Here is a 23,698-nt window from a genome sequence, read left to right as displayed (position 1 = left end):
TCCAAATCTGTATAGCATTTTCACCACTCAGTGCTCATGGTGTTGTAGATTTAAATAGTACCTGAAGCACTTGATTGATGAGGAGAACCTGTATGTCATTTTGCAGGGAGGTGGTAGGCTACAGGTCTTTGACAGTGGAAGACTTTGTCAAATTTGTTGACACTATTTCAAGCTTGTTGTGGGGAGGACAAATACACTGATTTCAAATTCAGCACAAAAGCTTGGCAGTAGCCTGAGGGTCAGAGATCTGGGGTCAGCCATCCTACAGTCATTGTCCAATCTGGCTGAGGGATGAAGCTGGAAATGCACTTTCTCCTATGTTTGCTTTTTGGCTCAACAGAAAGTCAGGACCTGCTGCTGCCATCACTCGCGGAACGTCTATTCCTGCTGTGGTAGATGGTGGTGGCAGCGTAAGCAAGTCTGAGAGTCCTGGTCTAGAATGCATTGTATGGGTTAGGGAAAGTCCAATACACCAAACTGGGGCATGAACTCTATGGTTGCTCATGACAATAAGATAATCCTAAATCCTTTTCTCTTTGTCTTCTTTCCGCAAACAAAATGAAAACCAAACATCTGTCTCTTTCTCCTTCCATCCTGTCTTCCACCTTTGCTAGATGGTGAAACTTTACTAGTAGTGTGTGACCAGGTGATCTACTAAGGCTTCTGCTCTCCATCTGCTAATTCTCCTTGGCTACAGCTCATGCCGGTGGTAGCCTCACCATGTATACTGCTTTATCCCTTTTGGAAGCAGTGTCAGGAAGCTGGTGTGCCTGATGTGTATTGTTGACATTACAGTATTTGAAAAACTTTTTTTTTAAGTGTTCAAATGACTTGTCTTTACTTGTACCACAGGCACCTCCCTGTCTTGAAGATGTAGTAGCAAGATGCTTAGTAGTATGGAAGAAGAATAGCATTTCGAGGGATCACAGCTCAAGGAATTCAGCACATTAGCCTTGTTAATTTGTTAAGGGTTCATTAAAGAACACCACCTCATTACAAAATAGCATAACCAGTTTTACTGAAACATCTTTCCATGGAAGTGAGAGATCAATGTCTGGAAATTTAGGCGACCTGATCAAGAGTTGCAGAAGAGTTGTGTGCCAAATCTGGGGATGAATCCAGTCACCTCAGATCAGCTTTTTTTCGGAAGGTACTCTAGTCTGTAAGAGGCTGTCAGAATGAGAGAGTGACAGAATTCGGATGTGTAGTTTGATCACTCAACTCTTTGCTCTTTTCTCTGTCATTTAGACCACAGTGCCCTCCTCCAATAATTTTATGTGGCATCTCTGAACTCTATCAGAATCAGCAGGAGAACTCAGTTTGACAGGCCCCAGTACACTGTCCTTGCCAGAAGACTCCTTTTTAAGACAAGTGCTATTCTGAAATAGGTACAGTTCATACAGTATGACCCAGCAATGGCGGAATGATATCCAGGGGTAAGGAATTCTGATTGGTGACCAAGAATTTGAACAGAAGGAGGGGAAGATAATATATTACTGTTGCCACTACTAGATGATGTGTGACTAGCAGATAACAGCATTTATCTATACTAAAGAACAGCACTTGGCATCAAGATTTGATGTGTGTGCAAGTTGACTCCCAGTGCAGAGGCAGCAGTCCAGGTTTGTTTACAGTGTTTTGCTGCTTTTTGTTGAATGTATGACTATATATTATTCTTGCAGTTTGTGACACAATTCAATTGGGTTTGCCTGGGGATAGAGAAATCATGTTAGTAAGCACCATATCCTTTTGGAATTGACATTTTAATTGTACCTTAGATACAAAGCTATTAGTAAAAAAAGAACTAAGTTGATAATGTGTTGTAAGTCTGTTTAGGAGTGCACATCACACACGTGTCCCTGTGATGATGGTGTGCCATTTTCTTTCAGTAATGGTGTCTGCAGATTCAATATTCACTCAAAATTGGCCATTGCTGAGTATTACCCTAGTAAACTGGTTTGCTGATATATTTGAAGCAAGCAATTCCAATCACACTGGAGAATAAGAGAATACAAGCTGCAGGGATGACTGAAGGTGTGGGCACCACTGCCAGTGGTAGGAGTGGTGAAGCTTATGGCATCATGGTCACACGGTCTTCATGCACATTTAATAATGGGTTAAATGGGATGGTAACTCAGGTGCTATGGCTTTTGCCATTGTTGCATCCTTCCTGCCACCACTGATGGCTGAACGGTATATGAATCTGTGTTCCTTGTTTACCTTAACATGCTGGATTATAAATTGGGTTGGTCTACAAGTGGATTTTTATGCCATTCACTAGCACTGTTGGAAGGGACAAGGCATCTTCCACAGGGGTGGGGCTGTCACCTGAGGGCAGCAACTATCTCAATCATCCTGTTTAATACTCTGCTGATGGGTTAACACCCTAAACCTCCAGTATTTTTCCACCTTCTTCAGTATATTTTATTGTAGCTGCACCACTGTTACTTGTGTGTGAGCCCAACTACTTTAAAGCTAGTTGAGGAATCTCTGTGAGACTTACGTTACAGCCTGACCGCAAAACAGAAATGTCTACTGTCAAGGTGAAGCTGGCTATAATTGAGAACATATATTTGTGGATGATGTGCGTTTGGAAAGAAGTAACAGGAGGTGGTTTTGTGTTTAGTATTCACTTATTTCTACTTGTATACTGCTTGTGCATCATCTTGCACTTCCAGACATCAGTCGCTAGATCAAAGCCCTTTCTTAACTTTGGTTACTTTCTGGAGTGGAAATAGAGAAAGATGATGGGACAATTTAAGTAAATTGGACTGGATTGGGGACTCTCTGGAACATATGATTCCATGTCTGATTTGCAAAGAAATCTTGCACAGGTGTCAGTTAAGTTTGATTTCTTATTGAGTAAAACAGCAGAGCAGTATTTGTGTAGAACCAATGCTAGTATAAAGAATGTACAGATATCTGTGCCTGTTGTAAAATACCAATCCCCATGCTGCATTTGAAATATGGGACATGTACAATAGTAAATCTGTAGGAATACCTTTTTTGAAATAGTTGTACGCTGCATCTTTACAAGTAATGAAAGCTGTGGAGATGCAGATGTCGGCCTCTACCATGATGTGTGTACGTTTTGGCTATAAGGGCTTTGTTGTGGCTTGGCGAGTTGCAGGTGAGGCCTGCAGCTGCAGTCGTCTTCAGACATTTTTGCACCATCTGCAAAAAGGAAAAGGCTTTAAAGCTGGGATACTGATAGTCAGTCTACTACACAGGACCTTTTTCAAGGTGTATGTTGGCAGATATGGGAGCTAACTCTAGCGCAGATAGGGAATTGTGATAGAACTTCTCAATGTTGCCATTACCATGGGTTCTTACTGTCAGGCTAGGAGGAGGCAAAGGACAGATTGAGACAGAAGGAGCAGTTAAATTTTCTGAAAAAGAGCAAATAATTATGGGGGAGAGGTTCAGCAAACTGCACTATAGCCATTGTAGAGAACCTGGCATTGCTTTGAGGTATGGAACTGTTAGATGGAAGTTGAGGATGTGTTGTAAAATCCTTTATGTGTCACAGGTGATGCACTCCTTCTGTAAAAATTGCCATTGTTTTTAAAACTTCCAGTGGTAACATTTAAAAGGATGGTCTCATCTCACAAAATAAACCTCAACTATATGGGTTATCCTGACAACAGTTTCTTCCAGGCCCTCCCTTGTTATAATATGACATATACCTAATGAGACATTGAAGTTGTCTCCCTAAACAGGACTGGGTGCGACTGCTACAGGGATGAATGATTTAATATGATGCGTTGTTTGTAGGCAGCTTTAAATTGGTGATGTGTTATTCATCATAGTTGTATGTGTCAGCTTTGGCTGTCATATCTACACATCTGGCAGACAAACTATTATATCACTGAAACTCCCTGCTATGTAGATATTCTATGTTACATGAGACAGTTTTGACAGAGAATGCGTTTCAAGATGAGGTTTTGTCCTCCTATTTTCTGAACTTCGGCTCATGCAGCAGTGCAATAAGGTCATTACTGCCACAGCTGAAAAAAAGGGCAAAGTATAAGTAAAGTAATGCTGTACAAGGGGCAGTAGCAAGTTTGTTATTTCACTGGTGAGATTAAGTCTTAGCTGTCCTCTGACCTTGGAGATGCCTGGACTCTCTACATGTCTCAGCTGTATCTAGGAACCCTTTTTCATCCTGAAAATGATGCCAGGTTTTGTGCTTTATTTTCAAAGCGTTGTTGCTCAGCAATGCACACCTGATGGACTGTTCAAAAGAGGTCTAGAGGTGCATCTAATAAACCACATAGTGTAGGAATTACTTGGCACTGAGATGCCTAATTCCCAAAGTGTGAAAATACTAGTAAGAAACTCCTTTCCCCAGCTTTCTGCTTGCCTAGAAATACCTATAATCTGTTTTCATGCAAGTCCAGGACTACTGTCTGTCAATGTCATAATCCAGCTACTAGTGAATCAGAAATGTCACATCTGATTGTCTCAATCCTGGAAGGGCCTAATCCATGATGTATTCTTGGTTTATTTAATATGATTTGATAGATAAGGGGCCTGATATCATGTTTTTTTAAAGAAAGCCTACAGCTTGAGATGGTATGGTGATGTGATAGGATACTCTTGGTTTTCTTTGTGTGCATGTGGGGAAGATGGAGAATCCTGAGTTCTGGCTTCTATGTCTAAACCAATTTTGCCTTTTATGTTAAATAGTAGGAGCTGGGAGAATGAGTATTCTGAATTTTTGACCATTTGTGCCACTGTGCGCTCTTGTGTGGATGTCTTTGTATACTGGGTAGGGACAGCGGGCTATCAGCGTAGTTACAATGTTCAAGGCCCTGTAAATGGGGCACAGAGGTCTTTTTGTCAGAATTGTGCTGCAATGACACTCTAGGTCACTGTGAACCTGCTGCAGCTGTGCTGGCCTGGCTGCTGAAGTAGAAGGGAATTATTGAGACAGTGCCACAATACCGACTAAAGGTGCTTGTGCTAGGAAATAACAACCTGCTTTCCTCCAGGAATGGGTAAGTTTGGGGAAAACAGCAGCAACCACGAGAGGTGCTCTTAGAAAGAAATGGAGGTCATTTTGCAAGGCTTCTTTGGTAGCATCATCTGAATCTCTCTGTTCAACTTCTCTGCCTTCAGCACTCTGTAAGAACCCGATCAGCCTCACTGGCCTAGTTGGACTCAGCAGCACAAAAAGTGGAGGCAGAGAAATAAATAGGATAGTGGTAAGAACCTTGGAGCTCTCTTTGATTCAAAGAAGCGCTTATATGCACTGGTTGCTAATTCTCAGTCAGAAGTCTGCAAGTGTGCTGTGCCATGTAAAACCGGATTATTAGTGGTATTCTGGGGTACGTTTCATTATCAATGTGAAATGTAACAAAAATGATGTTACGAAGGAGTGGCTTTACCTTTGGCATATAAATCCCTCATCTGTTAGCACTTTGTGTTGATTTGTAGATATAGTAGATATTTACTAAATTATTTCCAAAAGAATACTGTCAAAATGTTCTTTAAGTAAATCACCATGCATAACTGTTTCACTTCTCTCTGGTATGAGAATTTGGGACAATGGCAAGAAAAATCTGCTAGAGAAGTCTCTCCCAACCCCCTGCCCCGTCTTTTGACCAAATCAGGAGTTACCCTGGGACATGAGGGAAAACCAAAGATTAAATCGGAGGGAACTAATCAAGCTTTTGAGAAGAGTAGCTGTTGTCTAACTAACAGTATAGAGCAATCAGTTGTCTGTATATTTTATATGTGATTGTGGCCTATTGAAACTAAGGAACCTATTGCTACTTAAAAACTGTAGTCATGAAAGGACAGTGCTTGTGTGCCTACCTTAATTTTAGATTTTCTAATTACCTAATGTGATTACTAAATCAAAGCCAAATTATAAGAAAGTCAATGAGTAACAGCAGTAGTAGTTTGGAAATTCTCAGTTTACACAATGCATCAAATGAGCAGTTTCTAAACAACTGTAAAACAGAACTTCAAAGAAGTAAATTTGCATTTTGTTACAAACCAAAATTAACAAATTATCCATGTCAGTCATAACTCATTTCTCACTTGTGCTAGTGAGGAACCCGACTATCAATTAAGTTAAATTTAAGATTCAACCTCAGAGCCAGTTTCATTTATTTTAGGTTAGTGACTAGTCTTAACCTTCAACACAGAAAAGCTTTGCTTTTTGCTTTTCTTTCTTTCCTGTAATACACAGAGGCTCACAGCTAAGCTGTAACAAATTACAGCTTTAACAAGTTTCTTATGATTCAGAGCCAAGAGTGGAGAGGATTTTATAAGAAAGTTTTAAGTGTCTTTAGCTCATAAGGGTTGTGCACCAGGTGCCATGTGCAGCTCGACCTTAAGCCTAGCATCAATTTGATGTAGACCTGTGTAACCCCAAGATACCTGTGCATGCTATGTGGCCTTTCTATGTCAGAACTGCCAAAGTATCAAAAAAGGAGAAACACTGGTTTTCCTCCAAGACATGACTGAAGTCGATTTTTCCCATCACCTCTGCACACTCAGCTTCTATTGTCCGTCACATCCTAGGATTAAAAAGCACTAGTACCTAGTTATGAAGAATCTGGAATTATACATTTGAAAATAAAGAAAATATATGTATTAAAACATTCAGTGATTATTGCATTGCAGCAAAAAGGTAATGTAGATTTAATTAGTGATGGCTTCCATTGGGATTATCACTTGTCCTGGCTAATTACAGAGAGCCTACATAGGGACATTGCCTTGAAACTGTTAACATTGGTCTTCACTGATGAGAAGGGAGCTCAACAGTTGCCCAAGAGCCTGGCAAAAATACCAAAGCCTCAGTATTGCTCAATCTTTAAACTGAAAAATAAGTTTTGACAAATCACAGCAGACATGCTGTGTCTGCAGACAACAGATCGGCAGCCATTGCTTTCTTGCACAGCTTGACTTTGTGCAAAAATTTTTTCGTCTTGTGTCAGAAAAATATTCTACACGTTCTCAAAATAATCCATTTTAAGTAGGGATAATTAGACTACTTTCAAGGTTCATGTTGTCTTGCTGTTTCTCTCGCTGTGAATGTGGAATTTTAAGTGATGGTATACAGAAACAATATGAATTCTGTAACACCAAATAAATTGCTGGTTTTGAAATTCAGTGTCACTGGCAACATTATGTGGTGAATATATTTGTATTAGCACCTCCTCATCCAACTTAACTGCTTTTCATCTGTGTTTTCTGAACTGGAACTTAAGTGACAAGACACATTTAATTGTCTCTGTCTCTTGGGGGGATTTGAGAGCCAGTACTTAAGCAAACAACTGAGAAAGTTTCTAAAAATTCTTTCATCAGTGAATTTATTTAATTTCTCATTCATTCTACCATGTCCTTGCAAACTCAGCATTACCTGAAGCTTGAGTGACAAGTAGCACTGGGAGGACCTTTATTCAGGATAATGAATTAAAAGGAAAGAACTCTGTTTTCCTCTTAGAACCCAGATCAAAATGATGAAATGTATTCGTGAACTGAGCACACCTATGGTTATATCAGAGGTAGGCAGTGTGTTTGGTGTTCTCCAGTGCATTTTATGGTATCACCTTTACTTAAGAAAAGCACACTGGGTCAGACCACAGCTCCATCTAGACCAAAGGCCCATTTGGCCCAACCCCTGTTTCCGTTGGCATTTATGAGTAATTATCTGTGGAAAAAATATAGCAGAGCAGGTGTACAGCGATGCTTCCCCAGTATATTTTCTCATTTCCTACAACTTACAGCTCAGATGTTTTCAAGACAGAGAAGAGTTGAAGACCTAAAGTGCACAGTAAAAACTGTGGCCAGCACAGATGTGAGAAGCATTAGAATAATTTCCTGTCTTGTGCTTTTTCTTTCTTTTGTAATGGCTAATAATGTTGAATAGTTTTTGACTGTTACTGCATGTTGAACTGACATCTTCATAGAACTGTCTATTGTAGTCTCAAGGTCCTGTTCCTAAGGGGCTGTGATCACCTCAAAGCCTGTAACTGTGATTTGAAATTAAGCTTGCTTTATCCCCTGTGCAAGGCTTTATATTTGATTTTGCTAAATTTCACCTGACATTTTAATCTTTGATCACTAATTTTCAGAAGGTCCATTTGTGATTCTTTATAGTAAGGCCTCATCTCTATTATCATCAGTAAATTAGGTGTCATCAGCAGACTGTCACCTACTGTTCATTCTTTTTTTACTTTTTAATCAAATAAGTTGAATGTACTATTCCTGGAGCCTTGTTCAACTCTACTTGTGACTTTCCTCCACTGTGAAAAACTGCATTGTCTTTTACCCTTGTACTTTGTTTTAACTGTATTTTGTGTGTGTTAATCCCATAGCTGCTTCGTTTTTATAAGTCTTTGATGACTTAGATGCATTTCCAACATCTGTTAGAAATCAAAGTGGACTTCGATTATCAACCAAATCTCCCTTATCCACGTACTTTTCCTCTGAAGAACTTCAACAGCTAGGTGAAGGACAGACAACCTCCCTTTACCAAATCTTTGTTGGCAGTGTCCCAACCTGTTATAGCTACCCAGGTGCCCCCTACTTCTGCATTTTTGTTAAAGGTTCTGCCAGGTTGCCTGGCACAGACATCAGGTGTTTCAGGCTAGAGATTTCTATGTCTCTTCTGAAGCATTTGCCAGTTGGAATCTTTGGGTGACAAGGCTGATGACAGGTTGTTCACCACAGTTCACCAGTTCACCACAGATCAGCTATTGCATCCTCCAGTTGCTTCAAAATTTAGTACCATCAGTTCCCAGTGATTTCTACTGTTTTGTCTATTTGTTTTGTAACCACTTCTTTTAACACCTCAATTTGAGATGGGCACATCAGAGCCTCCCATGAAGAAGGTTTTTAGCTTGGGAATGTCTTGCAATCTCCTTGACAGTGCACAGAAGCAAAATGCTATTTTTTTAATGCCATGGCCATAGCTTCTTTGAGTATGAGTTTTATTTTTTTTAATCCTGATAATTGATTAGATTTACAATGGCAGATTTTTCTCCTTAAATGAAAATGAATGAAAGATAGTTTACTCTTAGTTATTGATGCCTTTTACAAGTTGCTTCTCTGATATATTGATGGGGAATAATGATTTGGTATTTATACATTCAACTTAAAAGTATTTGTGTGTCTTTACCTTCATTTGGACATAGATTTAGTTTTTGTGAAGGATACCTTCTCGCTGTTAATAATCTCCCACTTTTTTATTTCTTAAGATTTTCTTCATAAGAAGGATTTTTTCTAGATAGAATTGCATGTTAAATTTTCAGAAAGTCTTTGACCTTTACAGTACTTACATAAAGAATTATGTGTAACTAATTGGAACTCAAATAGGAAAATTTATGCTATGTACAAAACAGGATGAAGTGGATCTAGGTGTGTGTCTTTCAGTGTCTGATTTAACAAGCAGAGAATATTTATTTTATGGAGGGGTGTATGCCAAAGTCTGTCTTGGTACTGCTATAATATATTTGCATACTGTGTCACTTCAGTATGAACTGCGAGTGCTCCAGGGGTGGTATATGTAGTGTTGACAAAGTCTGGATGTGGAAGGGCCATTCACAAAACTATCTTGTGCAAGCAGGTGTATGTGTTAGGGCAGAACAGCACTGCCTGCTCCTGGCTTAGACGGGGATTTCTGGCTGCCACATGTTTTGGCGTGATTCTCTGGCTGGAATGTACCAGCCTCTGGATGTGCTCCGCTCCCTACGAAGATGAGCACTCAAGTGGCTCCATGAAATTTTCCATCTGAAAACAATGCAGCCAGAGTTATGTGAGGTGATTCCCACGCACATGGACTAACTTCGAAGCACTGTGGTAAACTAGTTCCTCACAGTTATCCTGTTTGGCAAGTTAAAAATATAATAGTGATCAACGAAGTAAAGTAGACGTAGAAGGGGGTTGTCCAGATCCCTTAATACCATGATTATATTGCTGAATATAACACCTCCAAAACACCTCCTCGCACTCCTCTAGCCCCAAGAAACCACCCACACAAAGAAGCTTGCAGAAATTGCATATTAAAAATAAATAAATTAGGAAACGTGAAATAGATTACCTGTATATTGCAGTTCATATGTGGAAAACTACATGAAATAATCTTCAGCATTGTGAATGCCATTTCCATAGAAGTTTCTCCTACCTAGATAACCACCAAAGTTATGTTAAGACACTGGCCTTGTTAAAAGTTCACCTGGAAATGTGTGAGTTTCTGTATCCTTGGCTGCCTTGTTTCTGAAGTGTAGGAACGAGATAAGGTGTCACAGAAATCCTGGTTCTGCAAGGTTAAACAAATCACTTCTTCTGCCTTGTTTTTGCCATACCAAATGGAGTTAATGAAACACACTTACCTTTGTATAGTGGCTTGATACCTGCAAAGGAAGGGTCTGTGCAGCAGCTGAGGATTTCCACCCTTTCCTGAACAGCCTTGCAGATATCCTGGAGTGAGAACTGGAATTGAAACTGTGCCTAAGAGCACATGGAGAAAAAAAAACCCCAGGGAATTCAGATTGGTTGCATAGTGGTACTGGAGGGTGGATTTAATGAGATGTGAGTGGTCTGTTCATTATGTTCTGAACTATGGAATTTTGATTAAGAATAAAGAAAAACTATCAGCCAAAGTTTTATTTTTAATAAAATACCCCCCCCCCCCATCAAATTACCTGTTGGAGGCAAGGTAGAAGAATAACACAAAGGTTCCCCCCAAAGGAAGACTTTTTTATTGAATGAGCTTTCCTGTTTTCTTAATTCTTTATTTATTTTCCTCCCATCCTTGACTTGTACATGATGATAAGATAGTTCATACTGTGCAGGTAGGCACTGAACAACAGAAGTGCATTTGGAGTGGATTTGACAATGATTCACTGTAGGCTGGTCCTTTTGAACTACAAATCGTTTCTCATGCTCTATGACTCTTCATTCTGCCGTTGGAGCCATAAATTATTAGAGGTGCAGGTGAAGGATAAAAATGATTTTTATGTGAGCGCCATTAAATAACTGATTACTTGGTGAGGTTGTAGCTGTTCTGTGTTGCTTTGTACAACAGCTAGTTGCTGTGGTAGCTGCATGGGATGTGACACTGTGCTGGTTGGTGACAGACTAGAACTTTTACTGTGTGGCAATATCTTTTGCTGGTTGCTTGGTAAACATTTGTAGCATTTGAGTGGATCACTGCGTTATCTGTCGAATTGATCTATACCTGGCCACCCACACTTTTCACAGAGGATGTCTGAATTATACTGGGTGTGTTCATCTGATGTCATACTAATTGAATGCCTACTTGATTTGTGGTATTATAAGGGTGACATTATTCTATAGATGTTACTTTCTTAGAAACATTGTTTGCAAAATATTTCCTGTAGGATTTTACCATCTTGTTGCTAAATGAAAAATGATCTGAAGATCCATTTCTCATCCTCTCCAGCCATCTTGCTAGTGGTTCTCCAAATGCATGCGCACATCCCCTCCGCTTCTCTCTTCTTACTTCCTCGTACCTGTCTCCTCCTATCTGATTACATTTTAAAAATATGTACCATATTCATCTCTAAAAATGAATATGTAGATTTGCATTTCTGGTTTTATGATCTGTTGGCAAACAAGAACTGCACAGGTATGTCTGTACTGTCATGTTAACTCTAGACCATGTCGAATCTAGGCATCCTACTGGTGCTCGCTGGTGCCTTGTTGGGGGAGAAGGTGGCTAACATTTGAGCCCTGTTGATGTAGGTGCAACTGGTCAAGCCACTTGTCCTTTTAAACGCAGTCTGTACTTGACCCCAGATACTTGTATAAACACAATTAAGGAAAGCAAATTACAAAGAATTCTTGTTGTTGATGTTGAAGGGATAGAGTTAATGTGCTAAGGGGAGGATCACAAGGAGCGATGAATTAAATTAAGATCTGGATAGTGACATTTATCAGGTTTTTGGAGGAGGCAGAATGGACAAAGCAAGACAGGAAGGATCCTGCTCAAAGGAAGACATTGTATTTTCTGCTTGAAATAAAAAAAGACTTGGATTGTAGGTCATAAATCTTCTACCAGAATTAAGATGCTTCCAGGCAAGATTATCTTCGGCCAGCTGAAGCTTTCTTGAAGGGAAATAGCAGGAAATTATTAAATGTAATGTAGAGCATGTGACTCAAAGCATCCCTGAAATGGCTGGCAGAGGTAATTAATCTCTGCTATGATATTAATACATATAATTCCTTTTGGTTTTCTGAAGCTGATGAGATGTGTACTGCTGTTGAATAGACAGTATTGAAGATGCCAAGATACTTTTTTGCAAGATAATCTAACTGGTTAAAGTGGTTAAGTTGTATCATTGTAACTATCTCCCTATGCTCTCTTCTTTTTTTTTTTTCTTATAGTTTACAGTATTCTTAGGAAATCCTAGAATTAAAAGTCAGTGCTTTGAGTACTATTATATGATATCCAGCAGTTGTTTTAGTTCTTCCAGTTCTCCAGCTGGAATGAGAAATATTATGATGTGTGTGTGGAAGGGAGGATAACGACTGACAGAAGTAATTTCCACTACTGCTGTTCACTTCATGGGAACAAAAATCCCATTATGTGTTGCTGGAGAGCTTTCCAGGGACTAGGTGTCCATTTGATATGACTAATGAGGTATCCAGCATTCAGGTTGTTCTCTGTCATTTAGGAAAAGTTACAGACATGAAAAATGAGATAGACCAAGGTACTTTTATGGTCTTGGGCATGCCATGGAGGACGAGTAGTAGTAGTTAAAGTTATAGTGACTGCGTCAGAGGCTTTCTGCCTAGAAATTCCCTGTTACTGTGTGTCTGTTCTGCTTTTACTCCATAACATTATTGTTACTTGAATGTCTCAAATTAGTGAATTAAGTAGGAGGACCACTAAGTAATGGGGTGGCCAACTTCAGTTCTACACATATTTTCATTTTGTACGCTTTTGTTATGGGCAACAGAGTGTTACTGGGTAGCAGAGGTGAGTGAACTGGCATGACATTTAAACAGGAGTTGCACCAAACCAGGAGCTTCCAAAGAGCAAGAGAGAAGGAGTACAATATAAAAATGTATATAAAATATTCCAAGATCTCTACATAGTAGATATGTATCTCTATTTAAACAGTGAAAGTGATTCTGCTTGCCTTCCAAAACCAGTTACTGTACCTTGCATGGTGTTGTTCCTGGTCGTGATCCTTTGTGAGATGCAATTTCAAAATGCAAAAACGAAAACAAAAAGAAGAGGAAGCAAGAAGCACGTCTATACTGTAGATTAGTATGAGAACTACTCTAACCATCATTATCTACATTTCTTTATCTACATCTATCTTCATTTCTACAAAGTTACAGCTCAAATGTAAAATAAGAATTCAAAACAAAATAGACTTGCTCATCAGACAAATTGCTTCAATTAAAGGTTACAGTGATTGGCATGAGCTGGTTGTTTTCTACGGTTTTGCAAAGTGGACTCAGCTGAGCTGGTTGTTAAACGAATTAGATTGGCACAGGATTTTGGCACTGGGAGTAGAGCAATGTTTACTTTCACAACTGTCTGCAGTTGTTTACAACTTAATGGGATTTTTTTGCATAGATATGCAACCTGCAAAATACCTTGTAGAAGTTTAACATGTTTGCACAGCAGTGCTTTTAAAACATTTCAAGATACTTTTTCACTGCTTTGCCTTTACTTCAGGTCTTGGATCATACAATGGTTTTTTTGTTCTTAGAAATCAAGAGTTAAACATTAGGGATTTTTTTCCTGAGTGTGTTCTTTTTTTCTTCTATTCAACTGATTTTCATAAAATGCTCACCTATCAGATATCCTAATTTAGTTCAGCTAGTAGAGAATGCTCTTCTTGATGCAGAAATGTCAGATTTTAAATTCTGGTGTCCATTTTGAAATCATTAAAGCTCGTGGTTTGCCACTAATCTTTGGGCATAATATGAAGCATCATATCCCAACTGGAAATAGTGGTACTGGGCTGCCTCCTACGTATCTGTAGCACAGAAATCCTTATGGAGCTAGAATCCTTTACTTCTGTTTCATTCATTTATTCCATATTCAAAATATGGCATTTTCTTGTGGCAGTATCAAACAATGTGATAGTATATTTTTTTGCTTTGGTTTAAAACTTCAGTTTAATGTTATGTTAATCAAATGTACAGTAACTGAAGGTAGTTGGTGAAATCATCTTAAATTGCATGAAGTTGTTAATATCAGTCAAGCATGTGTTCTCAGGTTATGTAAAGATGACCTATCAGGCTGCATCACAGAATAAAACTCTTTCTCGTAAAACAGAAGTTAAATGACAAAAAAAAAAGTTATGTTTAGGTTTGTTTTGTTATAGCTGACATAGATTTCAAGCTCTACATAGCATTTGCACTTCTTTCTTTCTTCTGGGGGTAGATCTCTTGAAAACTTCAAGTCTCTTTTTCAATATCAAAGTACAGTATTGTACTATAACCTTAATTGTTTTTCTATTCAAATAACTATGCTTTTCATAGAATGCTTTACCATCTCCAACACAAAAAAGAAATAGTACACAGGCATATTTTATTTCCATTGCAACAACTGTTATATTCTAGCATGCGAACACACAATTTCAATAAATTTGTGGCAAATGTGCTTCTGCACCTGTCTTGGCAGGCCTGAAAAAGGAGGAGGGCTTCCAAAAAATAAGTAGAAACAAATGACTCTGGCTTGCTGTTCTGATTAGCATTTGTGCTCAAAAGAAATCTTTCAAATGATCCAGGACCTTTCCAGGTGTTTCTCAGCTCTGAAGTTAGCTGGGAAGTTTAGTACCACAACAAAAGTACCTTCTAACTAGAATAAAAATTAAAATAAGGCAATCTATAATTTTCTACTTGCTGCCCACTCACTTCCTTTCTAAAAGAAGTGACTCAGTTTCTGCATCCCTGATCATCAAGTACCAAATCACCCCTGGGTAGTTCTGGAAGATGGACAGGATATCAGGATGACTGGTGACACCGTTCTGTGAGAACAATCAGTGGGTGGAATCCAGGCAGTCTTACTTAATTGCAAGTCTGGAAGTGGTCTCATTACGTTAGGGAAATGAGATGGCAAACAATTGCTAGTTCTCCTCATGTTCCCTATGAGGGTATTGATTTTTATGGCAGATGAACAGAGTTTCTTCAATAAATGCTGGGACAGTGCAGGTCATAGTACTGAGCATTGCCTGGAAGCTGATACCAAAAATTCTCCTCAGTGAAGGTCTGGAGTAGTGAGCACTTTGAAGTAAGCAATTTTCCTGCTTACTTTCCTCGAAGTAAGCAATTCTCCTCTGATTTGATTGGTGAAGGCAGAGATAACTGATAATGAAGTGATCTTAACTAACACTATCTTGTTAATGAATGAGAAATAAGTGGAATGGATGTTTACTCGAGTGTGGTAACTCAGGGTAGAGGAGGTACAGAACATGGTGGACAGTTTTGAGGGTAAAACATGTGCTGCCCCTTGTCTTTACTAAGGTCAACCTCGCATCTCCTTGGCTACTTTGCATAGTTTAGCTAGTAGGGCTTATCTGTGGCCGAGTCTTCCATGGCGGTTGCCTGTAAGATATAAAAATTCTCTGAGTCAGAGACCATCAGGCATACTACTGGTTAAGCAATCTCAGGCTGTAGGTGTTTGATTATCCCTATCTCATCTGGGCTGTTTGATGAAGAGAGTGCCAGGCTCTTATCTCCCTCTCTAGGTTCTTCCCTCTGCTTTAGAACACTCAGACACACAGACTAGATTCATGCCTTCCTCCTTCTGATATATCTCATGTGGATTTAAGTGAATTTAGTAAGGGCAAAATTTCACCTAGTAGCAATTTCAGTTGGAGAAGTCCTGCTCAAAGGCAGTGACAGAGTTCTGATATTTTTAATAGACATATGTTGTAGGAAGGGAAGGTTTTCTCCTCGTTACAGATGTGCTGATCTTTCTGAAATTAAATTAGCGAGTATTTGGTCACTAATTGTAACGCAGGCTGGACCAGTCTGAACCCTGAGAACACTCTTCCACTTTCTTTTAGTTATTCAAGTCTGTGGCAAATCCTGCCCTTCCTGACATAGCTGACGGGCAACTCCAGTGTATTTCTATAGCCAGAACTGTTCCTTTTGCCAACACTAACTGTCTGAAAATTTCCACTTGATTAAGCCTTTAAGCTGATTCTGGGACATGTGGTTGGAATAACTAGAATGAGTTCTAAAATGCTGTTAGGCAATATCTATATGGACTTTGCATATCAACATCTTAATTAACTTTCTCAGTTCACTGCACTATGCTTATGAGTGATTAAGCACTGTTTGAAAAAGAAGTTACACCCTTTATGACTTTTTCCTGAAGAAAATGTTACAAAACATTCTGTACCAGAATTTCTGCTTATTCAGCCAGAATCTTTCTTAGAGCATTTTTAGGCTTTAATTAAGTAAATGCTCTAAGGCAATTACTTAACTCTAAAATACGAAACAACAAATGTCTGAAAAAGAGGATTACCCACACTGGAAAATGGTTAACATACTATGGTATTTTAAGAGTTTAAGAAATTTAAGCTGATATTTGTTGGAATCATAGAATAGACTCATGGAATAGTTTGGGTTGGAAGGGACCTTCAAAGGTCACCTAGTCCAACCCCCTGCAATGAGCAGGGACATCTGCAACTAGATCAGGTTGCTCAGAGCCCCGTCCAGCCTGGCCTGGAATGTCTCCAGGGATGGGGCATCCACCACCTCTCTGGGCAACCTGGGCCAGTGTTTCACCACCCTCATTGTAAGAAATTTTTTCCTCATATATGTGGATACTGTGGTGTAGTTTAGTGAGGAAGGTAGAGGACAGGATTTTTCTAGCTGATTACTCATGTCATTATGTAGCTGCATGTATCAGCTATTGATGATTTCTGCTTGGATATTTTATACATGATGGTGGTCATCTTTTTGAAAACAAACGTTACTTCAGTCAGAGTAAGGGAGAGCTGAGTAATCTGAAATCTGCAAGTGGCTTTATGGAAACTAGTTCCATCCTAGAGGGCTGAGTGCTTTAGATAGGTGGGCAATGATGGGATTTGCTTGGAACTATGATATCTGTGGGGGCCAGTGGAGTAAGGGATTCTGGCAGATTTGTGAGCACTGCACCTTCTTTCAGTAATTGAGAATTTAAAATCCCTGATTTTTAATAATGGGAAAAGAGTGTCGTCTTGATTTACTTGCCAAGCTGGAAGCTGTCTGTACCACAGTTAGTGTTGTATCTGTCAATTTTTTCTTTAAAATATTTGTACTGTTTCTAAAATTTTGGTATAAATATCCCATTTGTAGGTGGCTGGGTCTGTTTACTGATAAACTTGTGATTTAAACAGATCAGATTGAATCTAGCAAGTACTGACTAGTCCTGTAGAGGAATGATGCAAGAGACAATAAAATAAATGGTTCCTCTCATTTGGCCTAGGTTCTTGTCAGTTTGTGTTGATAGTTTTTTTTCATAGCTGTGTTCAGCAGGAATTAATATTCATCAGTACCTGTCACTGTATTCCCTGCTCCCATCAGCTTTCCCTCTGCACATCTCTTGAGTGCTGAGTGTCTCAGAGCCTCTTTTCAGTGTTCAATTAATCTTTAGGGTTGGGGCTTCTCCTAATGCTTTGATCAGCACTTGCATGTATACCAATTTCTTTCAGCAGTGACAAATCATTTGCTCACCAGACAAGGGCAGAGTAAAAAGGCAAAAAACCTAAAAACCTGCTTCCAAAGCTGACTTACAAATGAATTGTTCAATCAATCAAGTAATGCCCCCTTCCCTCCCCTCATTTCCCACCCCGAGACCCCAAAACACCAAACAAAACCCAAACGGAACCCCTACCCCCCAGATAATCAAGGTTAGATGTATTTTTTAAAATGGCATTGCAGGATGTGAAGCAAAACAAAGACAAAACTTAATGGTCCTGAGGCGATTACTAAAATGATAGGTGTCGGGTTTTCAGGGCCTTGGTTGCTCTGTGTTGAGTGTCCGGGCTTGAGAGGTTTTCTCATTAGCTTTTATATGTTTCCTAACAACAGTGCAATGACCCAAGCAGTAGATTTCTGAAAGAAGATTGCAGTTCACGAGTTGTTAAAGTCATTCACCAATGATGTGATTTAATACTAATCAGACAGTTTTATATCTAGAATGTGCTTTGTGTTACATCAGAGTGATTATTTATTTTGCGTTAGCTGTCTGGTGTGTGGTACATGATATCTGTAAAATCCCTGTTGTGTTGGCAATTTTCAAAGACTTGGATAAGAAAGACATAATTAATGCCTTATCTCTTCTCGCACCCTCCCTACTGATGCTTTTTTGTTGCTTGTGGTGCCTGTTGTTCTGTGCTGTCCTCAAAGAACTAATGCATAGTAAGAGCTGATTTATTCTGTGGCAGGAAGCATAAACTCTTTGAAGAATCTATTCAGTGGCACAATTATTAAAAATAACTACCACTTGAAGGTTTGTCTTTGATCAAATAAATTCTGTAAAATATCGCAAAATTTTCTGTAATATGAGTTGCTTTTCTGATGGTTATTACAGTCCTTGGGCAGCAGTGCCAACTTCTTGCACAGACTTTTCTGCAGAGACACTCATGTAATATATAAACGTTGGGGGTTGTGCTGTGATAGTTGCTGAAGCTGATCAGAACCACAGAGCATATCAAAAAGGAAGATCCAGAGTCAAAGTATCTCTGAGGTATTGCTTCATAAGTAGCTCCTTTCCTCACCTAACTACAAAAAATTAATATTCGAAGCCTTGTCTATTTTCTTACTATCATAAACCTAAAAATCATGGGGAAGATGGAGAGCTGGTTTTAATGCACATATCAATAACAAAACATGAGCACATAGAGTAAACCGCTTGATGTTGAAACTCAATAGAGCTGTCATATCGGCAGTAAGTCTGCCACAGATGGAAATGAGATTGAACAGTTGCATCACACAATGTTTCTCAAAAGACACCTTAATTAAAACTTAGCAGACATTAGTGAAAGTTTTAAGGGTTGGATCCTCTTCCAAATATGTGCCCCTGACCACACCGATGTAACTGCTGAGACAAGGAAAACAGACCTTTTAGAAGACAAAGATTAATTGCGGAAAAATGCCTGATTCTTCCCTACAAGGCCATTTCTCCAGTGGGATTTTTGTTGAGCTTGCAGCCCCATGTTGGGTTCTGACTCGAAGGGTGGCAGAAGCCCTCAGCAGAGCAGATGAATCTCTGCTCTCCCAGCCTGGCTTTCTTCCCGGCTGTTATCTAGAGCTTTAGTGGGACTCATGAGCATTCTGTGTTTTGTGCCTGCTGAAAGAAGGAAGAGCTGAGAGTTGGGGCTATAACCTGTTTGAATTGATATGCTCTGTTTAATGAACAGGAGACCATATATTTGCTAACTGAGGTTTTTGTGTATTCCTGGAGAAGACATTTAGGCACAGTAAATTAGTGAAATCTGCTATGGACTGCATAGACTGGTCCACTTCATCTGGAGCCAGTGTTTTAATTGAGAGGTTTAAGAGCTGAGCAATGTCCTTCAAGAAGTTACCATCCCACTCATATCCCCATGCTTCTTTCTATTTATGGCATTATGCTCAAAATGTTTGATAGGCAGAATATCTCAGTACAGCAAATAGTGAAAGGTGAAAATAGTGAAATCTAATTTTTTTCTGAGGTGGGGGGGGGAACCCCAGAACACCTGTGTATTAACACAATTTGGTTAACGAAGTTAGACCAAAACATCCTGCCCCAAATTTTTAGGAAGAAAAATCTGAATATGAGGTTAGGGGACAGTATTTACGTACTTGATACATTTTTGAGAATGAAGGAATGTCTAATCCTGACTTTAGCCTTCAAACTTAATAATACTCACATTAAAAAAACCCTCCTTGTTTTTCTTGTAAAGGACAAATATTAATTAAACAGCCATTAATGTGAAGTTTTTGTAATTGGAAGAGAAGCCTATACTTGAAGTACTTGATAGCTGCTTGTGACCACTTCATCTCCATTTGACAAGAGGCTGGAGCACAAGAGGTTATCTGTAGTGTGGGTGTAGACAAGCAAGTAACACTTAATGGAAAACTTGTGTTTGATTTCAGAGGGTCAGAGTGTTTGACATACACACAGCTTCCTGTGCACATTCTAGCTGCTTCTGATGTCCTGTGTCTTTTTTATGGCCACTACTTCAGGAAACATGGAAAGTAAATGGAAGAAAATAAAGTAAAAGCAGACAATCTAATATTTTTTTAAGTATCAAGGATTCAGTGAATGTGTGGGTATTTGTTTGTGTTTGGTTTTTTTGTTTGTTTGGGTTTTTTTTTTACTTTGTGGGAGTTTTTTTTAGCTGAATATGCTGCATAGTCCTCACCCTCATGATTTGGTAGGTAATTAGGGGATTCATAATATCCCACTGGTTTGCTCACAACTTCTACTCATGACATTTTATAATGAGTATATAGCTTATAAATAACATTTGAAAGGTATAAGGTTATACAGAGATAATTGCATAGCTGAAATGCATTGGCACAAGGCCAAAGGCGAAGTACTTTCCACCATCCTTTCTAAATTGAATAACTTCAGTTTATGAAGTGTATCATCAGAAATTGTTCTCATTGCTCCCAGAGGGCAAATTTAGGTTAATAAAAATCCAATTCCAGATTACTTATATGTGTGAATATTTGTATTTTTAGAACCTTTCTTTGTCAATTATGTTCCTCACTGACTCTGTATATGTGAATACAAGTACATAGGTCATAGTTTCTGCTCATGTGTTTCTACAATTTTGAATGGTTTCACCTCTCTGAGACAGATTTCCTCTAAACATGATTGTGAGACCCAGCAGGATTTTTCAAACTGAGCAAAACTAGAGCACTCCTTCCACTAAGCCGTTGTTCCTCACATCTCCTGAATCCCACTGTCCTGGATGTAATTTGAGCCACATAGCTGCCATTTGACTTGTCCACTTCAAGTCCTCAAAAGCAGTATTTGTATATCCTCTTCTTTAAATCTAATGTTAAATAGCATGTTCTTCATACAAGACAACCAAGTATTTTCTGGAGTCTTAGGCAATCAGAGAAACCCATTAGTAAAGGTGCATTTGGGGGAAGTTTTTTCATTTTCTCCTTGTGATAAATTAGCTACATGTATAATCCAAAACAGCACAGGCATGTTGGAGTCACCTCTTGTGGTACTCCACCTTTACAACATTCAAATATAGTCTTGTTACAAATGCCCACTTTTCTCTTTACTCTGCTGCTCTATACCCTCCTCCCCACTTCCCAAAAAGAAGATTTCTGCTGTCTTGATAAAACAACTGTTTCTGCCTCTTGGCGTAAGAAAAGGAATTGTGTATAATGAACAATTTAAGAATAGGCCTAGTGTTCAGCAATATTTACCCAGGATAATCTGCCAGTTTCTTATCACTGTGTGGTTGGGCGACTCACTTTTTCAGAGGTGGTGTCTTTATCACTTGGTGGATTTTTTTGGTCTATGAAGTTATCAGTTTGTAGAAGTCTATGTACTCTTATAGCACTAAGAATAACTTTTGGCAGAATTATCCTATTGCTAACATTTTGGTATTTTTTTAAAAAGAAAAGTTTTTTTCCCACCCAAAAATTAAATTAAGGAATTGAGAAATTGCTTTTGTTGATCTTGCCATTAACTGACAATGTTTCGCACCAGTTAGTTAATATCCTCACGCTATTACAGTTCCAATACTGAGGACAAAGCATTAGGAAAACCAAAATAAGTCATAATTGGGAATGCTTGGAGTAAAAAAAAAAAAAAAAAAAAGTTACCAGTTATAAACTTATGCAGCCTGTTACACAATTGTTGAAGTTTTTTTTCTTTGTTGGATGAGACAGTGTTGATTTTTCTCTACAGGTTATTGACATGCCAGAACACAATCCTGGAGATATGGGTGGAACAATGAGGCTGGGGAGGAGGAGAACTGTTTTCAAAACAGAAAATTCTGTTTTAAGTAAGTTACATTTCCACTCTTACCGTTTGCCTTTTGGATAGGAACTCTGTAACATGGCAAAGCAAAAATGCCAGAGCACATGTTGTTAAAGGACTATAACCTCAAGCAAGCGGTTGGGTGACAGCTTCCCCAAGCTCATTCACTGTGATCCTGTTCCCATATACATTTACCCAGGATCAGAATGTAAGAAAGAAACAAGAGACATCTGGAAGTCCCGGTGAAAAGGTCAGTTAGGGTTCAGCGCTTTAAACACAGGAGAGACTGTTGAGATAACTGAAGTGCACTTTATGGTAGTTTAATTCATTATTTTCTTGGGAAGATCAGAGCATTTTCTTTGTATTTTCTTCATGAGCTAGTGAACCAGGGGTTCTTGTTCTACGCCTGAAGCTTTTTGGTAGAACCAACCCAAACTCCTACCCGTTATGCTATTGGGCTAGTAGACCTTCAAAGATCCTTTCCGGCCCAAACTATTCTATGGTTCTATGCTCTTGCCAGACCTAAACATTACTTGTTATTCCCTAAAGCTGCCAGTGCACCTCGGCCTTAAATGTCATCTGGCCTCGCTGCCTCAGTCCTCACCTTGTCTTGACAATGCCTGCTAGTTTGCATCCTAATATAGCCAGGCCCTGCTGAACTCCAGTCTCTGATCCAGCACTGCCCTAGGCCTAGCCCAGCCCTGGAAAGAGTCTGGTTTTGGGAAAGCAAATTATTTGTTGTAGGAAAGGAAAATGATTTACTGTAACAAGGTGCTTCAAAAGGCAAAGTAAAAGCAACCAGAATATAGAACAAGTGATTCAATTTGATCTATGTGTATTTTAAAATTGAAGTAATACTTTTCTCCTATTAATCAACCTATTGTACAGCAGTAATACAAGTGATGCTGAAAACGTATTAAAAGTACTTTCTTGTCCATTGATAAATACGGGCATATTTCTTATATTGCCCTGCCACTGGCATTGATCTGAGCTATTACTGTGTCTAGCTATGTTGAACTTATGGAATGTATCTTTCTGAGCTTTTTAAAGTAACATATACTTCAGCAGGAGACCAAAGGGTAATACAAATGCACATTTGATGAAAAATATGCCTTACTAGAGAATGTCTATGCCAGTGATCTGACTGACCTGGGTGATATTTTGCCTAGGTGTGACATAGACATGCATATCACAATGCACAAGTTGTTTTGTGGCCTAAACACTTATTGGAAAAGTTAAGAAAAATGAACATGTGTTGTAACTCTTGACCAGTATTAGGAGTTGTTTTACAACTTGAATTGAAATAATGGTTTTGAAAAGGTGGTTCCTTAAAATTGATACATATACCACTTTTTGTAAAATTGCAGTATTATCACTCTACAATTTTTTGAGATCTTCTTGGCAGTCTAGTTCTTGTACCAACTCCTAAGTGAGACAATAATCCTAATGGCACTAGGATAAATTGAGAGCAAAGCTTGACACAGCATGACTGTGAGAGATATGATCAAGTTCTGGTTCACTGCATCCCTCTAACTTGGTCCTTGTTGCTCTGGAATGTAAAGTGTTCCAGATTAGGCACAGAGGACTGCAAGAGTCATTTAGGTAATAAGATCAGGAAAACAGAGAAAAACAATATTCTCTGTCATTTGAGGCATTATATCAGCTGCCATGCGTTATCTATTAAAATGGAACAGATGCTACTAGAAGTCTTCCTTCACTGCACCTTTTGCCTACAACTGTTGTAAAACTCTGAAGGGGTTTTATGTT

The 23,698-nt window shown here is 38.9% G+C and overlaps 1 protein-coding gene across 7 annotated transcripts in view; it reads left to right on the top strand.

Moving 5' to 3' along the window:
* The window catches only part of CTPS2 (CTP synthase 2), a 78,471-nt gene that overhangs the window by 34,695 nt on the left and 20,078 nt on the right, over nucleotides 1–23,698 (top strand). For all 7 annotated transcript variants that reach the window (XM_065627099.1, XM_065627098.1, XM_065627096.1 and 4 more), the window contains one exon: nucleotides 21,860–21,956. In XM_065627099.1, coding sequence (XP_065483171.1) covers nucleotides 21,860–21,956 — 97 coding nt within the window. The remainder of the gene's footprint in view (nucleotides 1–21,859; nucleotides 21,957–23,698) is intronic.

This window comes from Caloenas nicobarica, chromosome 1, assembly GCF_036013445.1.
Source record: "Caloenas nicobarica isolate bCalNic1 chromosome 1, bCalNic1.hap1, whole genome shotgun sequence".
In the NCBI taxonomy this organism is placed as follows: Eukaryota; Metazoa; Chordata; class Aves; order Columbiformes; family Columbidae; genus Caloenas; species Caloenas nicobarica.
The sequence above is the reverse complement of the archived record's forward strand: the minus strand, read 5'-3'. Positions and strand labels throughout refer to the sequence as shown.